Source organism: Cyprinus carpio, chromosome B13, assembly GCF_018340385.1.
Source record: "Cyprinus carpio isolate SPL01 chromosome B13, ASM1834038v1, whole genome shotgun sequence".
Classification (NCBI taxonomy): domain Eukaryota; kingdom Metazoa; phylum Chordata; class Actinopteri; order Cypriniformes; family Cyprinidae; genus Cyprinus; species Cyprinus carpio.
In genome coordinates, this window is record NC_056609.1 from 4,620,701 (window position 1) to 4,641,623 (window position 20,923).

At 37.8% G+C, this 20,923-nt stretch overlaps 2 protein-coding genes across 2 annotated transcripts; one reads left to right on the top strand and one right to left on the bottom strand.

Annotated features, from left to right (window-relative positions):
• The first annotated feature begins 2,733 nt into the window (after window positions 1–2,733).
• LOC109100370 (ras-related protein Rab-23) lies at window positions 2,734–17,924 on the top strand. The gene is made up of 7 exons (XM_019113830.2): window positions 2,734–3,168; window positions 6,512–6,753; window positions 10,158–10,243; window positions 10,312–10,468; window positions 12,559–12,641; window positions 12,719–12,811; window positions 14,974–17,924. Exons 2-7 carry the CDS (start codon window positions 6,599–6,601, stop codon window positions 15,111–15,113), a joined length of 714 nt encoding a protein of 237 aa, XP_018969375.1. The 5' UTR covers window positions 2,734–3,168; window positions 6,512–6,598; the 3' UTR covers window positions 15,114–17,924.
• An 823-nt stretch (window positions 17,925–18,747) lies between these two features.
• On the bottom strand, window positions 18,748–20,753 carry LOC109100372 (BAG cochaperone 2). Its single transcript, XM_042736115.1, has 3 exons — window positions 20,521–20,753; window positions 19,766–19,875; window positions 18,748–19,687 (listed from the first exon to the last, which is right to left on the bottom strand). Exons 1-3 carry the CDS (start codon window positions 20,640–20,642, stop codon window positions 19,293–19,295), a joined length of 627 nt encoding a protein of 208 aa, XP_042592049.1. The 5' UTR covers window positions 20,643–20,753; the 3' UTR covers window positions 18,748–19,292.
• Window positions 20,754–20,923: the final 170 nt, after the last annotated feature.

The window sequence follows — 20,923 nt, forward strand, 5'->3', positions numbered from 1 at the left end:
TTATTTCTTTATTTCTTTATTTCTTCATATTCTGCAACTTATTTTTTAATATTGTTTGTGTTTGCTGTGTTTGGTTACATTTTAAATACTTTGTGCTGTGTGTACATATTAAGTAGTTTATTTAGTTTTATATTCTGTAACAGTATAATATTGCTTGTGTTTAGTAAAATTTTATAAAAGTACTTTGCTTTGTGTGCATATTATTTAGTTTTATATTCTCTAACTGTTATAATATTGCTTGTGTTTAGTTAAATTTTATAAAAGTACTTTTTCCCCTGTACAGTTCCTATAGTTTTATTTATATATTTAATGCTTGCTTTATATATTTAATGCTTTAAGTGTTTTGGTTTAATTTTAATAAAAAGAAATTCTGAATCCATTCTGTTTTCCCTTTTTGAGGGGGTTGGGTTGTATAGTGGGTGTGGTGTATAGTTATGGGGTTATGATTTATTAACATAGCTGGCCAAAACCAATCAAGTCACTATGCTATGAGGGCTTGGGTTGGGCTAAATGAAAACCATGACCAATCAAATACTAGTATCAGGAAATTGACAGGTCACTGTCCCAATAGTTGTCAGGGTTTGGGGTGTGTTTTTTTGAAAACAACCAATCAATGTTGAGAAAAAAACACCAATAAGGACAGCAGAGGTGTGTCAAGGTGTGAAGTGAAAGGGCTCTTGAGGTGTGAAAATGTCTCCTGACAACATTCTTCAGGGGATTACTTGCCATGGCAACAAATGGCGGCATATACCACGGGGATATCCCTTCAGCAAGATACATCCGAATTGGTATCATTACGGGAGTTTCCTAACTTGGTGGAATTAGAAGTTTACCCTCAGTGGAACTAGTAGATACTTCCGAAAATCAGTGGAGTATACAGGAGTTTCCTAGTACGGATACACCTCTTTTCATGCAGTGAATAGTTTTTCAACAGTTGGCAAAAACTGTTTACAGACAAGGTGTTATTTGTAATTGAATACATTTAATATAGACTATATATATATATTTATATATATATATATATATGTGTGTGTGTGTATGTATGTATATATATATATATATATATACAAGCTATAAGAAATTTCAACAATGTAATGAGTTGTGAAGAACACATTACTTGTTTGAACTTTCTCCAATAAAACATTCAAATATCAAACAGCAGCGTGATTTTAGACAACATATTGAGCATTGCTGGTTGTTCTTCTGCATTGTACTGTATGCTGAGAGACCATCGTGGGTGGACATCATGGGCAACAATGAGACGACCCCCAAAACAGGAATGGTTTTACTGGTGGAGGCCACTGACATTTTTTTCCTTACTTATCTTTTCTGACTGTTTTTCACTAGTTTTGCATTTGGCTAGGGTCAGTGTCGCTACTGGTAGCATCACTACTGGACCCTACAGAGGTCACACAGGCGGTCCAACTCTTCCAGAATGAAACATCAATATGTGCCATTGGCAGAAGGTTTGCTGTCTCCCCCAGCACAGTCTCAAGAGCATGGAGGAGATTCCAGGAGACAGGCAGTTACTCTAGGAGAGCTGGACAGGTCTGTAGAAGGTCCTTAACCCATCAGCAGCACCGGTATCTGCTCCTTTGTGCAAGGAGGAACAGGATGAGCACTGCCAGAGCTCTACAAAATGACCTCCAACAGGCCACTGGTGTGAATGTCTCTGACCAAACAATCAGAAACCGACTTCATGAGGGTGGCTTGAGGGCCCAGCGTCCTCTAGTGGGCCCTCTGCTCACTGGCCGGCACCGTGGAGCTCGACTGGCATTTGCCATTGAGCACCAGAATTGGCAGGTCCGCCACTGGCACCCTGTGCTTTTCACAGATTCACCCTGAGCACATGTGACAGACGTGAAAGTATCTCGAGAAGCCGTGGAGAATGTTATGTTCAGCTGTCTGTAACATCGTTCAGCATGACCATTTTGGTGGTGGGTCAGTGGTGGTCTGGGGAGGCATATCCATGGAAGGATGCACAGATCTCTACAGGCTAGACAATGGCCATTTGGTTTCGGGATGAAGTCCTTGGACGCATTGTCAGACCCTTCACTGGTGCAGTGGGTCCTGGGTTCCTCCTGGTGCATGACAATGCCTGGCCTCATGTGGCAAGAGTATGCAGTCAGGCATGCATACAAGCACATGGGGGCCATACAAATTACTGAGTATCATTTTGATTTGCTGCAATGAAATTTCAGCAAAATGGACTAGCCTGCTGCATCCTTTTTTCACTTTGATTTTCGGGGTGTCTTTTTAATCTCACCCTTCTGTAGGTTGATAATTTTCATTTCCATCAAACGATGTGGCTTTTCTTCCTAACATATTCAATAGCCCAGTCCATATCAGTATAGATATCCAGCATGATATCTTTCCCCGTTGAGATCTGATGTGTTTTTGAAGTGTTCCTTTAATTTGTTTGAGCAGTCTATATGTGACTCCCTAAAAATGCAATTTTTGATACTATTTTCTTAACATGGTAAAGAAAATTATAAAAATGGATAGCTGCGATACATCCTAGCTAGATGAGGCATCACATGTCTGAAGCTACTGATGAATCAAGTGTGCTGATGATTTCTTTGGTTTTTCCATCATTGAAGCTGAACCGTCCAGCATACAAGCTATTGTAATCTGCCATGTTTTCTTATGGGAACAGCTCTTCTTTTTGCTGATTGATTTCTCATTTTGCATCTTTCCAGCTGTGCTGAAGTTCTGAGAAGTCAAGGCAGGCTTTTATTTTGAAAGGGTGTTTGGTGTTTGGTGGTCGCCGCGCTTCAGTGCCGCGGGTCAGACGCACAGTCGCGAATCACCCAAAGCGCGTGAAGACGCTGCTATATCTGCGGACATCTGCGTCCTCAGAGCCCGCTTGACTCTGGAGTATCCAAGCGGGATTGTTAGTCTGTGTAAGAGACACACACACATACAGAGAGAGAGGGGGAGAGCAGTAAAGGATTAGGAGGAGGCCACTCCTTTGATAAACTGTGCAAACGCAAAAAAGCTCGCTCCATACAGCTGCTGCTGGCTTATATTTACATTCAGCAGATGTGTTTGGATTGCTAAATCACTAGAGCTGTGTGCTTGGATCCTCTGGACAGTCCGCGTTCATGATTATTCCCGAGTCGGATCTTCAAAGAGGAAACAATGTAACCTGGTAACACACGAACGCAGGTGACGGAATTACTAACAACTCTTTTATTCGAACTGTCAGCTAAATATAACAATCACGTCTGTATAACAAAGTATCATGCTCTTGCTCTCTGATAAATAACTAATATTACAGTATTGTTCTTGGTAACACTTTTACAGTGTCCTTGTTACATGTTACATCTGTAAAAACAGCTGCGCATAATTACCACCAACTAACCCTAAACCAAACCCTAATCTTTTAATACTTATCTCACAAGAACTTGGATTGAATTACCTTTAAAAATATGGTGCTTGCTTGGGGATTATTTGAAGTAACTTGGAGTAGCATCTAAATGAATTTATAATAATAAATAAACTGCACTTTTTCGCAATAGCAATTACCCTTACAAAAAGTATGGCGATATATATTAATGGTACTATGTACTATGGTGTCTAAGCCTTAACCTCCATTATTTTTGGTAACACTTTGTTTTACGGTGTCCTAATTACATACAAGTAACACTTAGCCGAACCCTAATCCTAACCCTAACCATATAGTAAGTGCATGTAGTTAATTAATCTTACTCAATACTTAAATGTATAGTTACACTGTAACAAGGAGACCTTAACCACTATATATATATATATATATATATATATATATATATATATATATATATATATATATATATATATATATATATATATATATATTATTATTATTATTATTTATTATTATTATTTTTTTTTTTTATTTAACTAGTGTAATAAGCAAAGTATAGTAGATCTCTTAAACAGACCGACTGCAACACATGAAATCCTGTGTGAGAGGTTGTGTGATGTGTGTAATTTGACCATGAACAGATGGGCTTCTGTGACGTTTTGGTGCTCAGAGCGAGTTTCGCACATTTGTCTTGTGTGTGTTTTCTGCTGTATATAGCCCCACTGAGAGACTGCGCTCTGTATATCACTCAGACTTCCGTGGTTATGTGGATCTCAGTGCCATGGCAGTAATGCAGTGGGCCCTTCAGACAGCCAGACCTCATAAACACCTGTCAAGAACGAACGCTGGGATCCGGCTTTTGTTCTAAAAGCAGAACCGAACAGAAGGAAATCTAATCTTGTCAGTGAAATGATTTCTTAACATATTTTAAAATATCTGTTTGGTTTACATTGATCTATACATGTAGAAGTCAAATTAAATAAATAAAATGTTAAATGGTAAAATGTTTATATGATTTAAAAGTGTTAATGCATTAAAACATTAATACTATTGAGGGAATTAAATACAATTAAGAACATGATTGGAAAGATTTGATGTGGTTGAATCTAATTTTAGCTATATAAGGCCATCGTTTTGTGGGCTTATTTTATTAAAGGTGCCATAGAATACATTGATACAATATTTTAAATTGTTCTCTGACATCCCCAGAGTGTGTATGTAAAGTTTTATCTCAAAATACCTCACAGATAATTTTTTATAGCTTGTTGAAATTGCCACTTTTAGGGTATGAGCCAAAACGAGCTGTTTTTAGTGTTTGTCCCCTTTAAATGAAAATGAGCTGGTGCTCCCACCTCCCTTTTCAGACAAATACCGCCGGTGTTATGGTTTAACTGGTGGTGACCGTGTTACTGATCCTCACATTGCTTCCAAACGCAATTTTTAACTACCACATTCCTTTTTATGATCATCTTGTAGCACGTGAAGGCAGCATTAGTGAAAACAGGCAGAGACAATGGTAGCTTTAGCATCATTAGCCTTACAGAGAGCCAAGAAACTCTTTTGGAAAACAAAATATGATGCGTGATGCTTACTTTGTCTGGAGTCTGGACGTTTGCGCACAAAGCATTGGTATCGATCCCTCTTTCAGAAGCAATCTTTGCATAACTCCAGCTTAACTGACCCTCGTTTGTGAGGCAGTCCGGTGTAAAATTATTAGCACAAATGTATAGGACTTTTCTGTGTTGTTTTTTTTTTGGGACATTTCCTTCGAAAATGAAATGTAACCACTGTGTCCTCAGTGGTCTATGGAGACTCCTGTGCTCATTGGTGCATCCCAGCACATGACACTTTTAATGTCTCTTTGGCGCTGACATTGAACCTCCAGCAGCTACAGCAAGAAAACAGTAATGGCGGACAGCTTCACAGCATCACAAATGGGCGGGACTTTCACAGACTATGTTGTCATAGTAGTGAGAAACCTGGAACTGCTTGTGTGGAGAGACTGTTTATGAATTATTGGCATTATAAAACAATGAGTGAGTGGATATTTACCAATATAGGCTGGTTGTGCGGCCACACAACTGTGTTCAAACACAGTGATTTTTGCATTCTATGGCACCTTTAAGGCTGATCGTGTGAAAGACTCATGCGTGTTATTGTTGTCTCAGGTTGGCTGCTGTATTTAGTTACCCAGCAGAAACGCGGGAGGCCTAATGTAATCTAATATGTAAGCGCTACTGTCACGCTGCTGTCTATCCAGCCTTCTTGAATTGCATTTTTGCGTTCACGTTCAAGACTCCTGCTGCAGATAAAACTGTCGTCTTCTGTAGAGTTGCTTATATCTGAAATGAACTTGTTTCAAAACTGGTGAACTGAAGTGAATCAAACACTGAACTGACAGGAGCTGAGTGATGACACTGTCACCTGCTGTAGAGCTGCTTTAGAGTTGAGCTGAGTTCACTTCATAACTAATGATGTTTGCAGCATTCGCTCTGTTACTGAACTCAATTGAGCTGCATAGTGGCACTATTATCTTCTGTTGAGTTGCTCTGAATTTGGTTCATAAGTGAATTTGGCCAGATTAACACTTGTTTTCCCGTTTATTACTTTATTAACAGCAGTTGTTCTGGCAAATTTATCCAGTTTTCATTGTTATAATTGTTGAATGCAGTGTTGATTTGCAAACAGGTTTTTTTTTTTTTTTTTTAAGGTTTAAAGCTTTTTTGACAGCTTTTATGGGTGTCAAAAACATGTCTGGTTATATTTAACCCCAAGACCAAAAGAAATGAGAGAACTTCCACTTTGCTTATAGAAAGGAATCTTTTTGTTTGTTTGTTTGTTTGTTTCCTTGTGAATTTCTTTTCATGACAGTTCAACACATGTTCTCCCTAATTCTCATTACTATAAAATAAACAAATAACTTCTTAATGTTTAATATATAATTAAAAACTAGTATCGTTATGGTAGTATTTGTTGTATTTCCTTCAACGTAAGCTTATTTAAATGTTGGAAACTGACCCAAAACACTCAGAGACTAATCACTACAGTAGGTCACTTCTAGTCGTGATGCAGGAATCGACAATGATGTCAACAAATGTGCTGATGTGTCATAATGTGTGGGATTATGACTGATCTGTCTAGTCTACTGCTTTCCTAAAACAGGCTAGAGTTGAGAAGATCCTAGAGCAGCACTAAGCCGTGCCGAAGTGACGTGAAAGCGCAGGGCTGCCCCACACACACATCGCAGCCATGCTGGAGGAGGACATGGAGGTGGCCATCAAGGTGGTGGTGGTGGGGAACGGAGCGGTCGGGAAGTCCAGTATGATCCAGCGATACTGCAAGGGCATCTTCACGAAGGACTACAAAAAGACCATCGGGGTTGACTTTCTGGAAAGACAGATCATGTAAGCATGCTTTTACGCTTCAGTCGAGTCGCGTTGAAATGTGCTGCTCTTTGGTTTCTATGTTTGAGCCTTATTGCTCGGCAGTTATTTGCAGATGGACCACTTTAAGGCTGGCTGCATTAAAATGCCATCCTGGGTACCTGGATGAAGAAAACAATTTCTTTAGAAATCAAATAATCCAAGATGATGTTTGGATGCTGTCATTACTAATGCGAAGCATTTTTGCACACTTTCTATGTCGGATACTAGAATGATCTTCTGTGTTTGTGCAATGGGTAGTATAGAAGCAGGGTACACCACATGGGTTATATTATGTTATGTTATGTATCCCACAATGCAATGCATTCACTTTGACCTTCCTTTTACAAATGATTTTTTTTTAATCTCTGGCTGTCGATCAAGACATTTTATTTAAGCCGGTAGGCGTGGCTATCTTGAATTTAATAATCAACAAATTTAAAGGGATTTAAGGAAATAAAGAAGAGTAGAAAATTATTTCATTGTACAGAATCAATTTTAGCTATTTGCAAATAATATTTTTTATTTTAAAATATGCACACATTCAGTGCTTATCTTAGCTTATGCATAATACACCAAATCTGCTCCATTAATGTTTTTTTTGTTGTGTCGCATTCAGTTATGAATTACATAAATCAAGTAAATGATAGCCGATTTTTACAAAGAAATACTGTTGACATGCTCATGCTGAGGCAGACCAGACTAAAAAGTGACTGTTAATACTGACAGCAAATATAGTGCTGTGAAATGAAGAGCAGCAGAACGGCGTCAAGACAATCGAATAATGTGGGGGCAGCTTGCTAAATCTGACGCAATGTCTGTGCTAGTAATGGAGGGCCCGTAGAGATTTTGCTATGATGTTCATAGTGCAGTAGATTAAGTGGACCGCACTGATTTAAATCATGGACATGTGAGAGTGAAAAAAAGAAACATAATGTGAAAATGGAGAGCAGGACAAACAGTGTTGGGCAAAGCACATTTTAGTTATTTGTGGTTGAAACCGACAGTACAGAAATCGAGTGAGATGTGTGCATATCTGCTGCTTTACAATAGTTTTGTATATGGCTCATCAATTCAGAATTTACAGGCTGAGCTATTCTTTTTCATTTTGTTATTTTGACTGTTTATTTATTGATTGATTTTGTTTTAAAACTCAAGATAAGACTCATTATTCCTTTGTTATGAATAGTGGAATATGAAACTCATACTGTACATTTACAGCAGAATGCTGCCATAGATTTAAAAAAATAAATAAAAATCAGACCATCCTGAGCAGAAATATTGTTTCTGTAAACATGCATATAACCAAAATTAGTTGTGGGCCATGACACAAAGAGGGCCGCATGTTAAAGGGGTCATATGATGCTGCCAAAAAGAACATTATGATGTGTATTTGGTGTAATTCAATGTGTTTATGCGGTTTAAGGTCCAAAAAACACATTTTCCACATACTGTACACTATTGTTGCTCCTCTATGCCCTGCCTTCTGAAACATATAGATTTTTACAAAACTATTTTGTGCTTTCAGCACACTTTTTTGTGCTGAAAAGCAAGGTGTGCTCTGATTGGCCAGCTATCCACTGTGTTGTGATTGGTTGAATACCTCAGGCATGTGACGGAAATGTTACGCCCCTTAACATACTGTGATGCCGTCTCCCAGCGCGATGAGACAAAAACAATAAAACCCATTACAAACCAGACATTTGTTGCATCCAGTGGGGACATAATTACTGATTTTAATGACTTATACTGTCTTTTTACACGTTGCGTTGCATATTGCGCCGCGTAAACAAAATCATGTCTCTATTTGTGATCGGAGAAACAACAAGTGCTACTCTACACTGCTCAAAACTCATGTTTCAATCATCAGTGGCAGATTCTTTAAATATAAAACATGTACTTACAGTCTGTAAGAATTAAGAATATCTCTTTGGATTTGAGACTTTAGTCTTTGCAACCTTACAGATCTTCTTTATGTACCAAGAGCTTGTAACACTTCAAAGAGAAAGGAAAAATTTAAATTGCATCATATGACCTCTTTAAAAAATACCAGTACATGTAGGGAATCACTCATAAATAAATAAATACATACATACATACACACATACGTACATACAAAAGTAAGTAAATAAATACATAAAAAGTCAAGCGACCAACTTTACATTCTCTGGGCCACTTGAAATGAACCCATTTTACACATATACTGTTACTGTGATTAATAATTCTCATAGTAAGATTTTGGCAGTACTGCCCACCTCTATTTCATAATAATGTTTTGTTGTGGATAAGTTACTTACAATTTTTAGTCTGTTACTGATTACAGATTACACGATGAAAAGAAAACTGTAGTTAGTAACGTAATCTGGGTTACTCGTTTTAGGAGATGTATTCTGACTACTTTTTTCAAATCTAACTTGTTTTAAACTTACCATTAAGCATACCATAGTGATATAATAAAAGCCAAGAGAAAGAAAATGTATTCAATTTTTCATATCAATATTACACCAGGTTTTCCCAAACTGGGCTTAATGTACGAACTCAGTGAGTTCAAAATTATTGAAATTTGAACTAAACTATTTTATTTTATGGAGTTTGGCTCACAAAAAATGGGAATGTTCACTGCATGAACAAACATTAATAAACAAGGAAACGACACCCAGAGTGTACCAGAGTATGTTTTTGTCCAGAACATGTAAAAAGTAATCTGATTATTAGCATTTTTAAATGTAATATACTATAATTACAAGAACTTCATTTCTGAATCCAGTCATTACCCTGCACTGACTATACAGTGGGTACAGTATTCCACTCATACATACAACCAAAGCCTGCACAATTCACAACTTTAATTAGAAATAAATGCCAGTAAATCTGGCTCATGTTTGTCCAGGCATATATGACAAAAAACAAACAAAAAAACTGTAGAACAAGTAAACTTCCTGTTTGCATTTAAATATGGAGTATGACAAAAAGCATGCTGTGAAGATCAGGCAACCCATTGGGAAAGAAGATCCTCTTGCTTTTTTTAGCAGTAGTTCCTGGATCACAGTCTCTTTCGAATATAAAGCGAGACGTGTTATTGGCAGTAAATACCAGAAATCTGTGCGGTTTACTGTTTGTACTCTCAAAGCAAAAAGAGGAACAAATTAGTTGCCAGTGGCTTCATCTGTTTCATGCTTAGTCAAACTGAGAATGAAAGCAGATGTGAATTGCAGCTGTAAGCCTGCGGCCCCAACAAATGTTAAAAATAGTTTTACCAATTTTTTTTTTTTTTGAGATACATCCAATTATTTCACATAATTGATGTGTTTTAATATATTTCAACAGTCTATTAGATATTAGGCCAATGCATATATCAGTTTTACATTTGTTTGCATGCATTTCAGAGTTAATGGCGAGGACGTCAGGCTGATGTTGTGGGACACGGCGGGACAGGAGGAGTTTGATGCCATCACCAAGGCCTATTACAGAGGTGAGACTGTTAGAAATGCTGTGGACGTGGGAGCTTGAGCAGTTTGTGACGCGTGTTTGGTCCTGCAGGCGCTCAGGCCTGTGTGCTGGTCTTCTCCACCACCGACAGAGAATCCTTTGAGGCAATCAGCAGCTGGAGGGAGAAAGTGGAGATGGAGGTCGGGGACATACCCACCGTCCTGGTGCAGAACAAAATCGATCTGCTGGATGACACGGTTATCAAAAAGTAAGACAAAAAGAATCATTAATGCACAGTATCAGCGACTGTAGAGACTGATGTGGTTAAAGGATAAATCCACTTCCAGAATAAAAATTTCCTCATGATTTACTCACCCTCATGTCATCCAAGATGGTTATGTCTTTCTTTCTTCAGTTGAAAAGAAATTAAGTTTTTTGAGGAAAAAATTCCAGGATTTTTCTCCATATAGTGGACTTCAGCGGTGGTTAAAGGTTGAAAATGCAGTTTCAGTGCAGCTTCAATGGGCTCTACACGATCCCAGCCGAGGAATAAGGGTCTTATCTAGTGAAATTATAGGTCATTTTCTTGAAAAATTGAATATTTATACATTTTTTAACCACAAATGCTCGGCTTGCTCTAGCTCTGCAATGCACATCGTCACACATTACGTTATTCTGTTGGAAAGGTCACTCGTGGTTAGTTCTTCGTCTTAGTACTTCGTTTAAAAACTCATCTCATTTTCTCCTCCAACTTTAAAATCATTCAACATTTTTTTTGTAAAGGGCATTTGACTCTTTTTTGCATGTTCGCTTTGTAAACATTGGGTCAGTACTTCCACCTACGTCACATGTGACCTTTCCAACATCACCTAATAAAGACACGCATGCTCATCACTGAGCTAATGCTAGCTGAGCATTTGTGGTTAAAAAGTTCATAAAATAGGGATTGGTGATATCTTATCATTTGAGAAAAAAAATTCCCCCTCCTGATAAGAATTAGTCTTCCACCGATAATAAAGGTAAAGTTTAGTTTTTGACAAATTTCTGTGCGACATTGCGGAGTGACATCGTGGAAGGCAGATGTGAAATTTAGGAGGAGTATATTGCTAAAGCATGAGCTACTTCTACAATCTGGAACTGGTTTGGTTAGGGCTGTACAGTGCAACAAAAAATCGGTCTGAATAAATGTACTACAGTAGCAGGTGTGCAGTTTTGCATGTGTATTTACAAACCTGTTGTCCAACAAAGATACCATTTATTGACATGCCTTTTCTCCAAATTAACTTAATAACATAGTCAAGTGTTTGAAATAACTTCTTTTTGTGACCAGATGTGGTTTCATGTTATGGTTTGGTAGTGTATTTTATGTTGATTATGGCTTTGAATTATGTATGTGCTTTACTTTGGTTGAATACCTGTTGCTTGAAGAACACAGATAAACCATATATTTTATGCAGTCATATTTTTATTGCCTTCAAGTTCCCTCTGTTAAAGTTTCTCTATCTGTGTTTTATTTAGACAACTGGAGCCCTTTGTCCATATTAGTGATTTCATACAGCGTCGTCAGTAGTATTACTTCTGCAATGCATATTTCAAGTTTATGTGCAAGGGCGCCCTTTGGCTTCCAGTATGAATTAAACTGTCAACACACGTACTCAGTAATGCCAAAGACCGTAGATATCATTGAAAGGGACTTTAGTAGTGCTTACAACACCCTATTTTTTGGTGAAACAGGAAAGAAACAGGATTCCCTGAATTTTCGTCATTGATATCGTTATCGCTTTAAAATACTAGAAATTATCATGATATATTTTTAAGCCCATATCACCCATCCCTAGGACAAATGTATATATTTTTAGGAAAAGGACTGATCATTTCACTAGATAAGACCCTTATTTCTATGTTGGGATCATGTAGAGCCCTTTGAAGCTGCTCTGAAACTGCATTTTTAGCCTTTAATCCATTGAGCACCACTGAAGTCCACTCTATGGAGAAAAATCCTGGAATGTTTTCCTTAAAAACTTAATTTCTTTTCGACTGAAGAAAGAAATACATGAACATCTTGGATGACATGGTGGTGAATAAACTGTCAGGAAATTTTTATTCTGGAAGTGGACTTATCCTTGAATGCATTGGTCTCAAACTCAATTCCTGGAGGGCCACAGCTCTGCACAGTTTAGCTCCAACCCTAATCAAGCACACCTGATCCAGCTAATCAAAGTCTTCACGATTACTAGAAGCTTCCAAGCAGGTGTGATTTGGAGTTGGTTGGAGCTGTTCTCTGCAGAGCTGTGGCCCTCCAGGAATTGAGTTTGAGACCACTGCTTTAATGCAAATCCTTCTGTGTCGTTGCTTCAGTGAAGAGGCTGAAGGTCTCGCTAAGAAGCTGAAGTTAAGATTCTATCGGACGTCAGTGAAAGAAGATCTCAATGTCAATGAAGGTGTGCAATAAAGCATTTCAGTTCATGAAACTGATTTACGCTCAACTGTAAAATAACTCCTTTTTGTTATGTTGTAGTTTTTAAGTATCTAGCTGACAAATATCTGCAAAGACTCAAGCAGCAGTCAGCAGAGGAGACAGAGGTTGTTCACACATCCAGCAATAAAATAGGTAAGATTTTTTTCAAAAGAAATGAATACTTTTATTTAGTGATAGAAATTTTTAGGCATCGCATAATCCGATCTTATTTCCATACATTTCAAAAAAAATTTCTTATTAATAATTTAGTTTACCGACTTTAAAGTGCCCCTATTATGGGTTATGAAAGGTTCATATTTTGGTTTTGGGAGTCCCCAACAACAGGTTGATATGCATGCAAGGTCAAAAAACACTTTCATTGTCTTATAATATGCATTTATTTTTTTACCTTACTTGCTCAATGACTCCCAAACGATTTGTTTAAAGGGGTCATATGATGCAATTAAAATTTTTCCTTTCTCTTTGGAGTGTTACAAGCTCCTGGTGCATAAAGAAGATCTGTAAAAGTTGCAAAGATAAAGTCTGAAATCCAAAGAGATATTTTTTTATAAAAGTTAAGACTCGTCCACGCCCCCCTGAAATGCTTCATTCTAACATGCCCCCACGTCTACTTCACTATGTGGGAAGATTTGCATAACACCACCCAAACGTGATTTGTGATGCTATCATTTGTGATGCTATCTGTCCTGTTAGCATATACACAGCCCTGAGTGAGAAGCAGTGGTCCGCCAATATTGTTTTCTTGCTGTAGCTGCTGGAGGTACAATGTCAGCGCCGAAGAGACATTAAAAGTGTCGTGTGCTGGGATGCACCGATGAGCACAGGAGTCTCCATACACCGCTGAGGACACGGTGGTTACCAGTTAAACCCTAACACCAGTGGTCTGCCCGCGAGCATGAGCTCTTGAAGTGCTGCACTTGTCTAAAAAGGGAGGCGGGAGCACCAGCTCATTTTCATTTAAAGGGGACAAACACTAAAAACAGCTCGTTTTGGCTCATACCCTAAAAGTGGCAATTTCAACAAGCTATAAAAAATGATCTGTGAGGTAATTTGAGATAAAACTTTATACACACTCTGGGGACATCAGAGAACAATTTAAAATATTGTATCAATGTATTCTTTGGCACCTTTAAAGAATTTGCCACTGATGATTCAAACGGGAGTTTTGAGCAGTGTAGAGTAGCACTTGTTGTTTGTCGCAACACATAAAAAGACAGTATAAGTCATTATAATGAGTAATTATGTCCCCACTGGATGCAACAAATGCTTGGTTTGTCTGGTCGCTGGGACATGGCATCACCGTATGGTGAGGGGCGTAACATTTCCGTCACACGCTTGAGGCATTCAGCCAATCACAACGCACTGGATAGCTGGCCAATCAGAGCACACCTCGCTTTTCAGCACAATGAGCTTTGTAAAAATCGTCAAGATTCAGAAAGGCGGGCAGAGAGTAGCAACAATAATGTACAGTATCTGGAAAATAATGTGTTTTTTGACCCTTAAACCGCATAAACATATTGCATTACACCAAATACACAAAATAATGTTCTTTTTAGCAACGTCATATGACCCCTTTAACAATTCATTTTTCCAAACCCCTCCTTTGCATGATGCTAATCTGCTGTGATTGGTCCGATTGGTCCGATTTACCGTGGAAACCGCTATTTTTACCACTCCAAAAGCTGCACCTACTGGCAAACAAAGAATTGCATTTTCATTGGAACAAAGCAAAAAGACCAACAATATGCGGGCAATATGCTAATGTTTCATGTTGACGTCAACATGAAGCGGCTTGGGATTTGTTTTAAATGATTCAGAGTCGACTCTTTCTTTTGAGAAAAAATAACTTTATACACAGTGCACTTTCCGATTTAAAACTTGGCAGGATGTTTTCATTCACTTAGAGCTGTGTTACACACTGCATGGAAGGTCATTTTCAAAAATCCATAATAGGGGCACTTTAACAAATGTATTTGTTCATTTTTATTAAATTACCATAAGTGGGCTACTTTTTAAAGTAATTACAAATAATAAGTAAGTCAAAACAATTGTATGTTAAGAATTATAACCAACTAAATGTAGCTTCAAGCAAATATAAAGCAGCACATTTACAAGCAGTAAACGAAAAGTGCTTTCAATATCTGAGAGTGTTTCAAGAATCTGAAGGTTTCCAGACAGGCACTGTTATGGAGTTTTCTCCGTTTCTCAGCATTGATGCTTTTTGATTTTGTTACTTCAGTTTAGCTTTAGCATGACTTTTTTAGACTCTCATGACACATTTCTTACTCTTTCAGGCGTTTTCAACACTAGCGGCGGCAGTCATCCCAACCAGACCGCCGGCGATCTGAACGGCCGTGAGGTCATAAACCTGCGCCCAAACAAGCAGAGGACCAAGAAAACAAAAAACCCCTTCGGTAGCTGCAGACTGCTCTGACTCACGGTATGCCTGGCAGGGAATCAGAGGCTTCATTAGCGCTAATTAGAGTTGAAGAAAAGAAGGTGTGTATTCCAGAGCAGATCTGTCAAAATCAATATGTCCATTAGCGGCATTACACAGAATCAGTAAATTGGAGGTCTGCTGAGCTATTTTTGTACAAGTATTGATGAGTAGGCCTAAATCTTTTGGACACTGCCCTTCCTCACATTTGAACAATTTGAATGAAAAGTGAATATATTTTCTCTGTCAAATATTTGGTGAGTTATTCCATGTGGTACACAGCAGGGTAATTTTCTCTAATGAGAGTACTTACAGCAGAAAATCAATTACGATTTCTAACACACCATTTGTGCATTTGGACTGTTCATCGTTAGTGCAGTATGTTTGTATCGATGGAGGTGCATCATTTGCTATCACAATCTTCCCTTAAAATGATTATTCATTTGTTGTTTCTTATATGAACGTCGTCACAAGTTTCAATCCGTATGTTCTTATAGGTATTTTTGTATGAAAAATGTAGTAAAGTAATGACTGACTTAAACTCAAAACATTTAACACCGTGCCAAACTGTTTCTAAACTCTACATACTTGTAAGAAGTGTAAATAGTGGTTCGTAAATGGATGAGCGAGTCAGATTTTTAGTCATTTTTATCATTGATATGCATCAGCATCCTCTTCTGAAACTGTCATATTCTAACACTATACCAAATGCAAGAGATGGGATTATATAGAAAGGTTTTCTATTGGGATAAAGAAAAGTCCTTTTTTTTTTTTTTTTGGTTGCTGACAACTGGCAACACCGCCAGATATTACCGTGTAAAACAGCACTCTTACTGCTAGGGCTTGGGCGATATTGCTACTAGAAGTTACTTGATATAATTAAGCCTTTATGAAGATTACATTGAAATGACAATTGAAATTGTGCATCAAAATGTTAAAATTAAAATGTAGTAAAAAATCAAGTCATGTTTTCACACTGTTCACTAAATGAACAGCAAGAATTATAAGTAATAATTTTAATTCATACACACCGGCAATAAACATTAACACTTGTTAACGTATTCCCCCTCTATTTCTACTAAACATTTTAACTGTTTAATGTGCATGAGCTATCAATGTACTTATTGCTATTTTTAAAATAAATAATTAAAACCAATTTTTTTGTGTATCTTACCAGCTCTAATACTGTTATAGCAACTAAAGTTTAAATCTGATGCTAATAAAACATCTTTCATCATAACACGCTCGTACGCTGATGATAGATTGTGAGCATATCTAATTAGCTGTTCTGTAGGTCAGTTGAGGCAAAAGTAAAACTAAACTGAAGTCATCATAAATGTACAGTGAATGTTCAGTATATCGCCCAGCCCTTCTCACAGCTACACATTTACATGTGCAACAGTTATTATGGTGCGTACATATTTTTGCATTCATGAGAAACACTCAGCTTGAAGTTCTGTTAGATGTGAAATACTGGAATCGATTGGAAAGTAAATACACATTTAAAATCCACTGACTCATGAATTTACAATCAATATATAAAACCCGCTTCAAAGTTTTCCAAGTATAAGATTACAAGATCACCCATCTCCTGTTTAATCTTGGACTAAATTGCACTGATATTATTAACATGACCTTCAGCACAGTATTGAGCTTTATATATGTACAGGAATCCACCAAGGAACATTTCAGAACTGTGTGTGAAACTAAAATGTACGGTTCTCCCAGAGTCCCAGAGCCTTAACCACTAAAGCCATTAGAAACACAACTGATCATGTTGGATGTTGCTGAAAATTGATGTACTACATGTTATACTCCATTGGGGTCTATAAACCCAACATTCCCTCTCTGAGTTTTATATTTTAATCAATCAGAGGATGTTACAGAATTGTTCAAACTTCTCTGCAGTTTTGATCTGATGTCTGATGAGTTTGAGCAGGTAATAATAACCTGTCCACTTGTTTAAATGTGGCTTATCTCTTGATTGATTGTATTTATTCATGAATCGCATGCCTCGCATTTATGTTTGAATGTGGAATCATGGTACTTCGCCTCAACGGCCTTCATGTTTACAGCGCTCTTCGGTTTATGTTAACTGGCTCGATGTGATGAATGTTGGTTTTCTCATTTGCTGCAGTGAAATGATGGCGACACTACAATGAACTAAAGGCACTTTATTTATCTGATATAATTCCTGATCATGTTATTGCTTGGTTATCTTAAATATACAGTGAATCTACAGTTTCTAATACAATACAGTACTGCTTAATTTCTTTTTTTTTATGACTTTCTAGTAGATGTTGAGAATATGCCAGCAGCACCTGTTACTACCTACATATTTTTTAGTCGGCGGAAGTGTCACTTGAAGTAATTTGTTTGTTTTTGACTGTATGATTAATGATTGGGTGGTTGTCAGAAAAGGACAAAATAAAGTTGTCTTTGTTTTATTTTCATGGTTCTTTTTCTGTCATACTGTGACAACCTTATACATGCATGATTACAAAACAATGTTGTGAATACTTAAAAAAAAAAATCCATAAATGACAATCCACAGTGCCAAAGAAAACCTAGACTGGGAATTTGATATTTGATAAATATATGTATTTCAATATTGGCATCTTTTGTCATAAAGCTTTTATGACCGTTTTACAAAAGCAGTAATCTGCCTTGTGCTGTGCCCAACAACAGCCCTTCATTGTCATTGTCAATTGGCTTATACAGTTATAAACTTCACATTGTCTTGAAATGGAGAATCTATAGACTGGAAAACCTATCAATTTATACTGAACATATTATTTTTGCACTTTGTAATGATGCAGAAATGGTCTATCATTTGAATAATCCCAAACAACTGAAAACATGAAAATGTGTAAACCTTGGCTACATGTGTTAAAAGGTATTATTTCTCATTTGAAGAGCCATTAAAAAAGTGATTACGAATCTAAACTCAAGTTTTATCGAAGGCAGTTTGTGTTTGCTGTAATGTTTTCTCCGGCTGCACCAGTCTGTGTTGTTCTTCACTGTAAAGATTAACCTGACGGCCAAATGTGAAATTCCCAGCAAGCTGAGAGCCAAACGCTCTCATTAGAATGTACAGAGCAAGCAAGAAAACCATGTGTAGCTGCTCTAAAAATAAACCATCACAAGCCAGGAAAATCATATTCATGGGGCTTCCAGCGGGAATGCCAGTAGATCCCAACAGAATTACAGTGATTTTGCATTGTTTCATATTAGTTAATAAATCAAAAACACAGTATCAGTGGTTTGTGATCATTATTTTTTTCTGTAAGGGAAAAGCACAGAAGTAAAGGCAAAATAAGAGGCATAAGACCGAGATGCCATCAGTGGTAATAAAACCTGCAAATCTATTTGTGACCCTGGACCACAAAACCTAAGTAGCACGGTTATATTTGTAGCAATAGCCAAAAATACATTGCATACGTCAAAATTACAGATTTTTCTTTTGTGCCAAAAATCATTAGGCTATTATGTAAATATCATGTTCCAGGAAGATATTTTGTACATTTCCTACCATAAACATGTCAAAATGTTATTTTTGATTAGTAATATACATTGCTAAGGACTTCATTTGGTCAACTTTAAAGGCGATTTTCACAATAATTAGATTTTTTTGCACCCTCAGATTCCAGATTTTCAAATATTTGTATCTCGGCCAAATATTGTCCTAACAATCCATACATCAATGAAAAGCTTAATATTTTTCAGATCATGTATGAATCTCGATTTCAAAACAATTGACCCTCATGACTGGTTTTGTGGTCCAGGGTCACATTTATCAGTTATGTCCCTGATAGCACACATACATCACGGAGACATCTATTTGACATCTGCAAGATGTATTTTTTTAGTGTTTGCTCATCTGCAATACGTCTATAGGACGTTTCCTTTTAGATGTTCATAATTTAGAATGTAAGTAAAACTGACATCTTACAGATGTCTGCCAGATGTTTGTACACAGCAGATGCTTTCCAGATCGAGTGATCTTTAACAGACATCTTGAAGACGTGCGTGTGCTATCCTTTAACAGACGTCTGCAATTGCAGATGAGCAGTTCTGCAGATAGTATTAGTATTGCAGATGTAAATGCAGATGTCTCTGTGATGTACGTGTGCTATCAGGGAAAGGCACGTGTGGCGCTCGTCAGTCCCTCCGCCTCTATTTGCCATTGGTAAGACTGGAATGATCAACTTTCTGGTTATCCATAATTTTAATGGTTTTCTCCGCATTGTGCATGTTCCTGATGAGGGTCTCGAGGCGCCTCTTGATCTTCTTCTGGTCCTCCAAGGCGCAGCTGATCACGACGCTCTGAAACTTCTGATCCAGAGGCACAGGAGGCGCGTCGGTCACACACGCGGCGTGAAGGGCCTGCAGACGCTTTCTGGCCCCCTCCATGTCCTCCAGCACTTTACCAGCAATCTCATCGATGATGGCCGTGGCTTTCTTCAAGGCCTCTTCCTGCTGGTCGTTTCGGATCGTATCCACAGAAATGCTCACCGTTAAGGTCCTGCCCAGGAGTCTAGAGGCGGTCAGAGAGAGCTCTTCCCTTTCCCCTGAAATAAAAGTTGAAGATGTTTATATGTTATCCATTAGAGGCCACAAACGGTTGTCACGCAGCACGGAAGGCATACCGTCACAAACGCTCCTCATTTCTTGGCTGTTTTGTATGCACTGGATCATCTCAATTAAGCACTCTCTCTCCTGCTCCATAGCAGTGGCTTCCTCGCGAAGAGCCTCCACCCTGAGACAGATTTACTGAGATCATTTCATACCAGATACAACCCTGAAAACTCGCCTACATAGTCAATTATGAAAAACACCCAGCAACAAAAATGCAAACAACTGTTTTGGCTGTAATTTGCAACAAGTCAAAATCCACCTTCGCAATGTAATCTTATGTATGCTAGTGTGGTTTTATTGTGTATTCTTAACCATGGCTCTTACATTTTAGTTTGGAGGACATAATCCATTAAAATTCTTACTTTAAGATGTTTTTGTACTCAACAACAAACAAAACAACTGCTTAAACTATCTCCCTCTCTCTATATATATAGTTATAGACGTGCATGTGAGAATCCTATTTGAAAATGTTATATTCATAGTTTACAGACGGAACATGTCATGTTTTGGAGTTATTAAAACAATGCACATTGCATATTTAGACACTTATATTATGTACGTTATAAACAGAACTGTTTGTACGATGAAAACTTCTATTTACAGCATTCTAAAAACTTAATTATTAATTTTAATGCACACACTAGCGTTACTCTTATTCAGTTGCGTCGATAAGCAAATGCATTTACTTTGCATGAGTCGAGTCAAGACTTAATGGATCTTCCTGGATTTAGTCTGTACCGATCAGACAATCGATATCATAACTTACCTCGTCTCAATCTGATCCAGACTTTCCAGTAATCGTCCGGACCGGTCCGCCATCGAAAGCGTTCGGCTGAATTTGCCTTTAGATGCATCGTTCATTTTAGCGTTAATTTTCGCTTGTGCCATAGCTGCTGCTAGTCGTGTTAATTAGTGATTTGACGGGTGCGGTGACCTATATAGGATAAACCAGAGCAGACCACCCGAGCAATATAGCGATGTCCGGTCAGCCAATGAATCGTTCACTCTTTGAATGATTCGGTCGAATCGATTCGCACAGTGTTTGCAAAGCTCCGAACTGTAAAGTGGGTGACTCGTTGAGCTTTAAACATTCAACACAATCATTTTCAGACATGAGACATTTATCTGGCACAAAACATAGCCAGTGTTGTAGTAGTGCTGTAGACAGT

Coding starts and splice junctions, on each gene's coding strand:
- LOC109100370 (XM_019113830.2), top strand. CDS start 6,599: ATGCTGGAGGAGGACATGGAGGTGGCCATCAAGGTGGTGGTGGTGGGG. Junction 10,244..10,311: donor CACCAAGGCCTATTACAGAG/GTGAGACTGTTA, acceptor TTGGTCCTGCAG/GCGCTCAGGCCTGTGTGCTG. Junction 12,812..14,973: donor CACATCCAGCAATAAAATAG/GTAAGATTTTTT, acceptor TTACTCTTTCAG/GCGTTTTCAACACTAGCGGC.
- LOC109100372 (XM_042736115.1), bottom strand. CDS start 20,642: ATGGCACAAGCGAAAATTAACGCTAAAATGAACGATGCATCTAAAGGC. Junction 19,876..20,520: donor CTGGATCAGATTGAGACGAG/GTAAGTTATGAT, acceptor AATCTGTCTCAG/GGTGGAGGCTCTTCGCGAGG. Junction 19,688..19,765: donor AATGAGGAGCGTTTGTGACG/GTATGCCTTCCG, acceptor CTTTTATTTCAG/GGGAAAGGGAAGAGCTCTCT.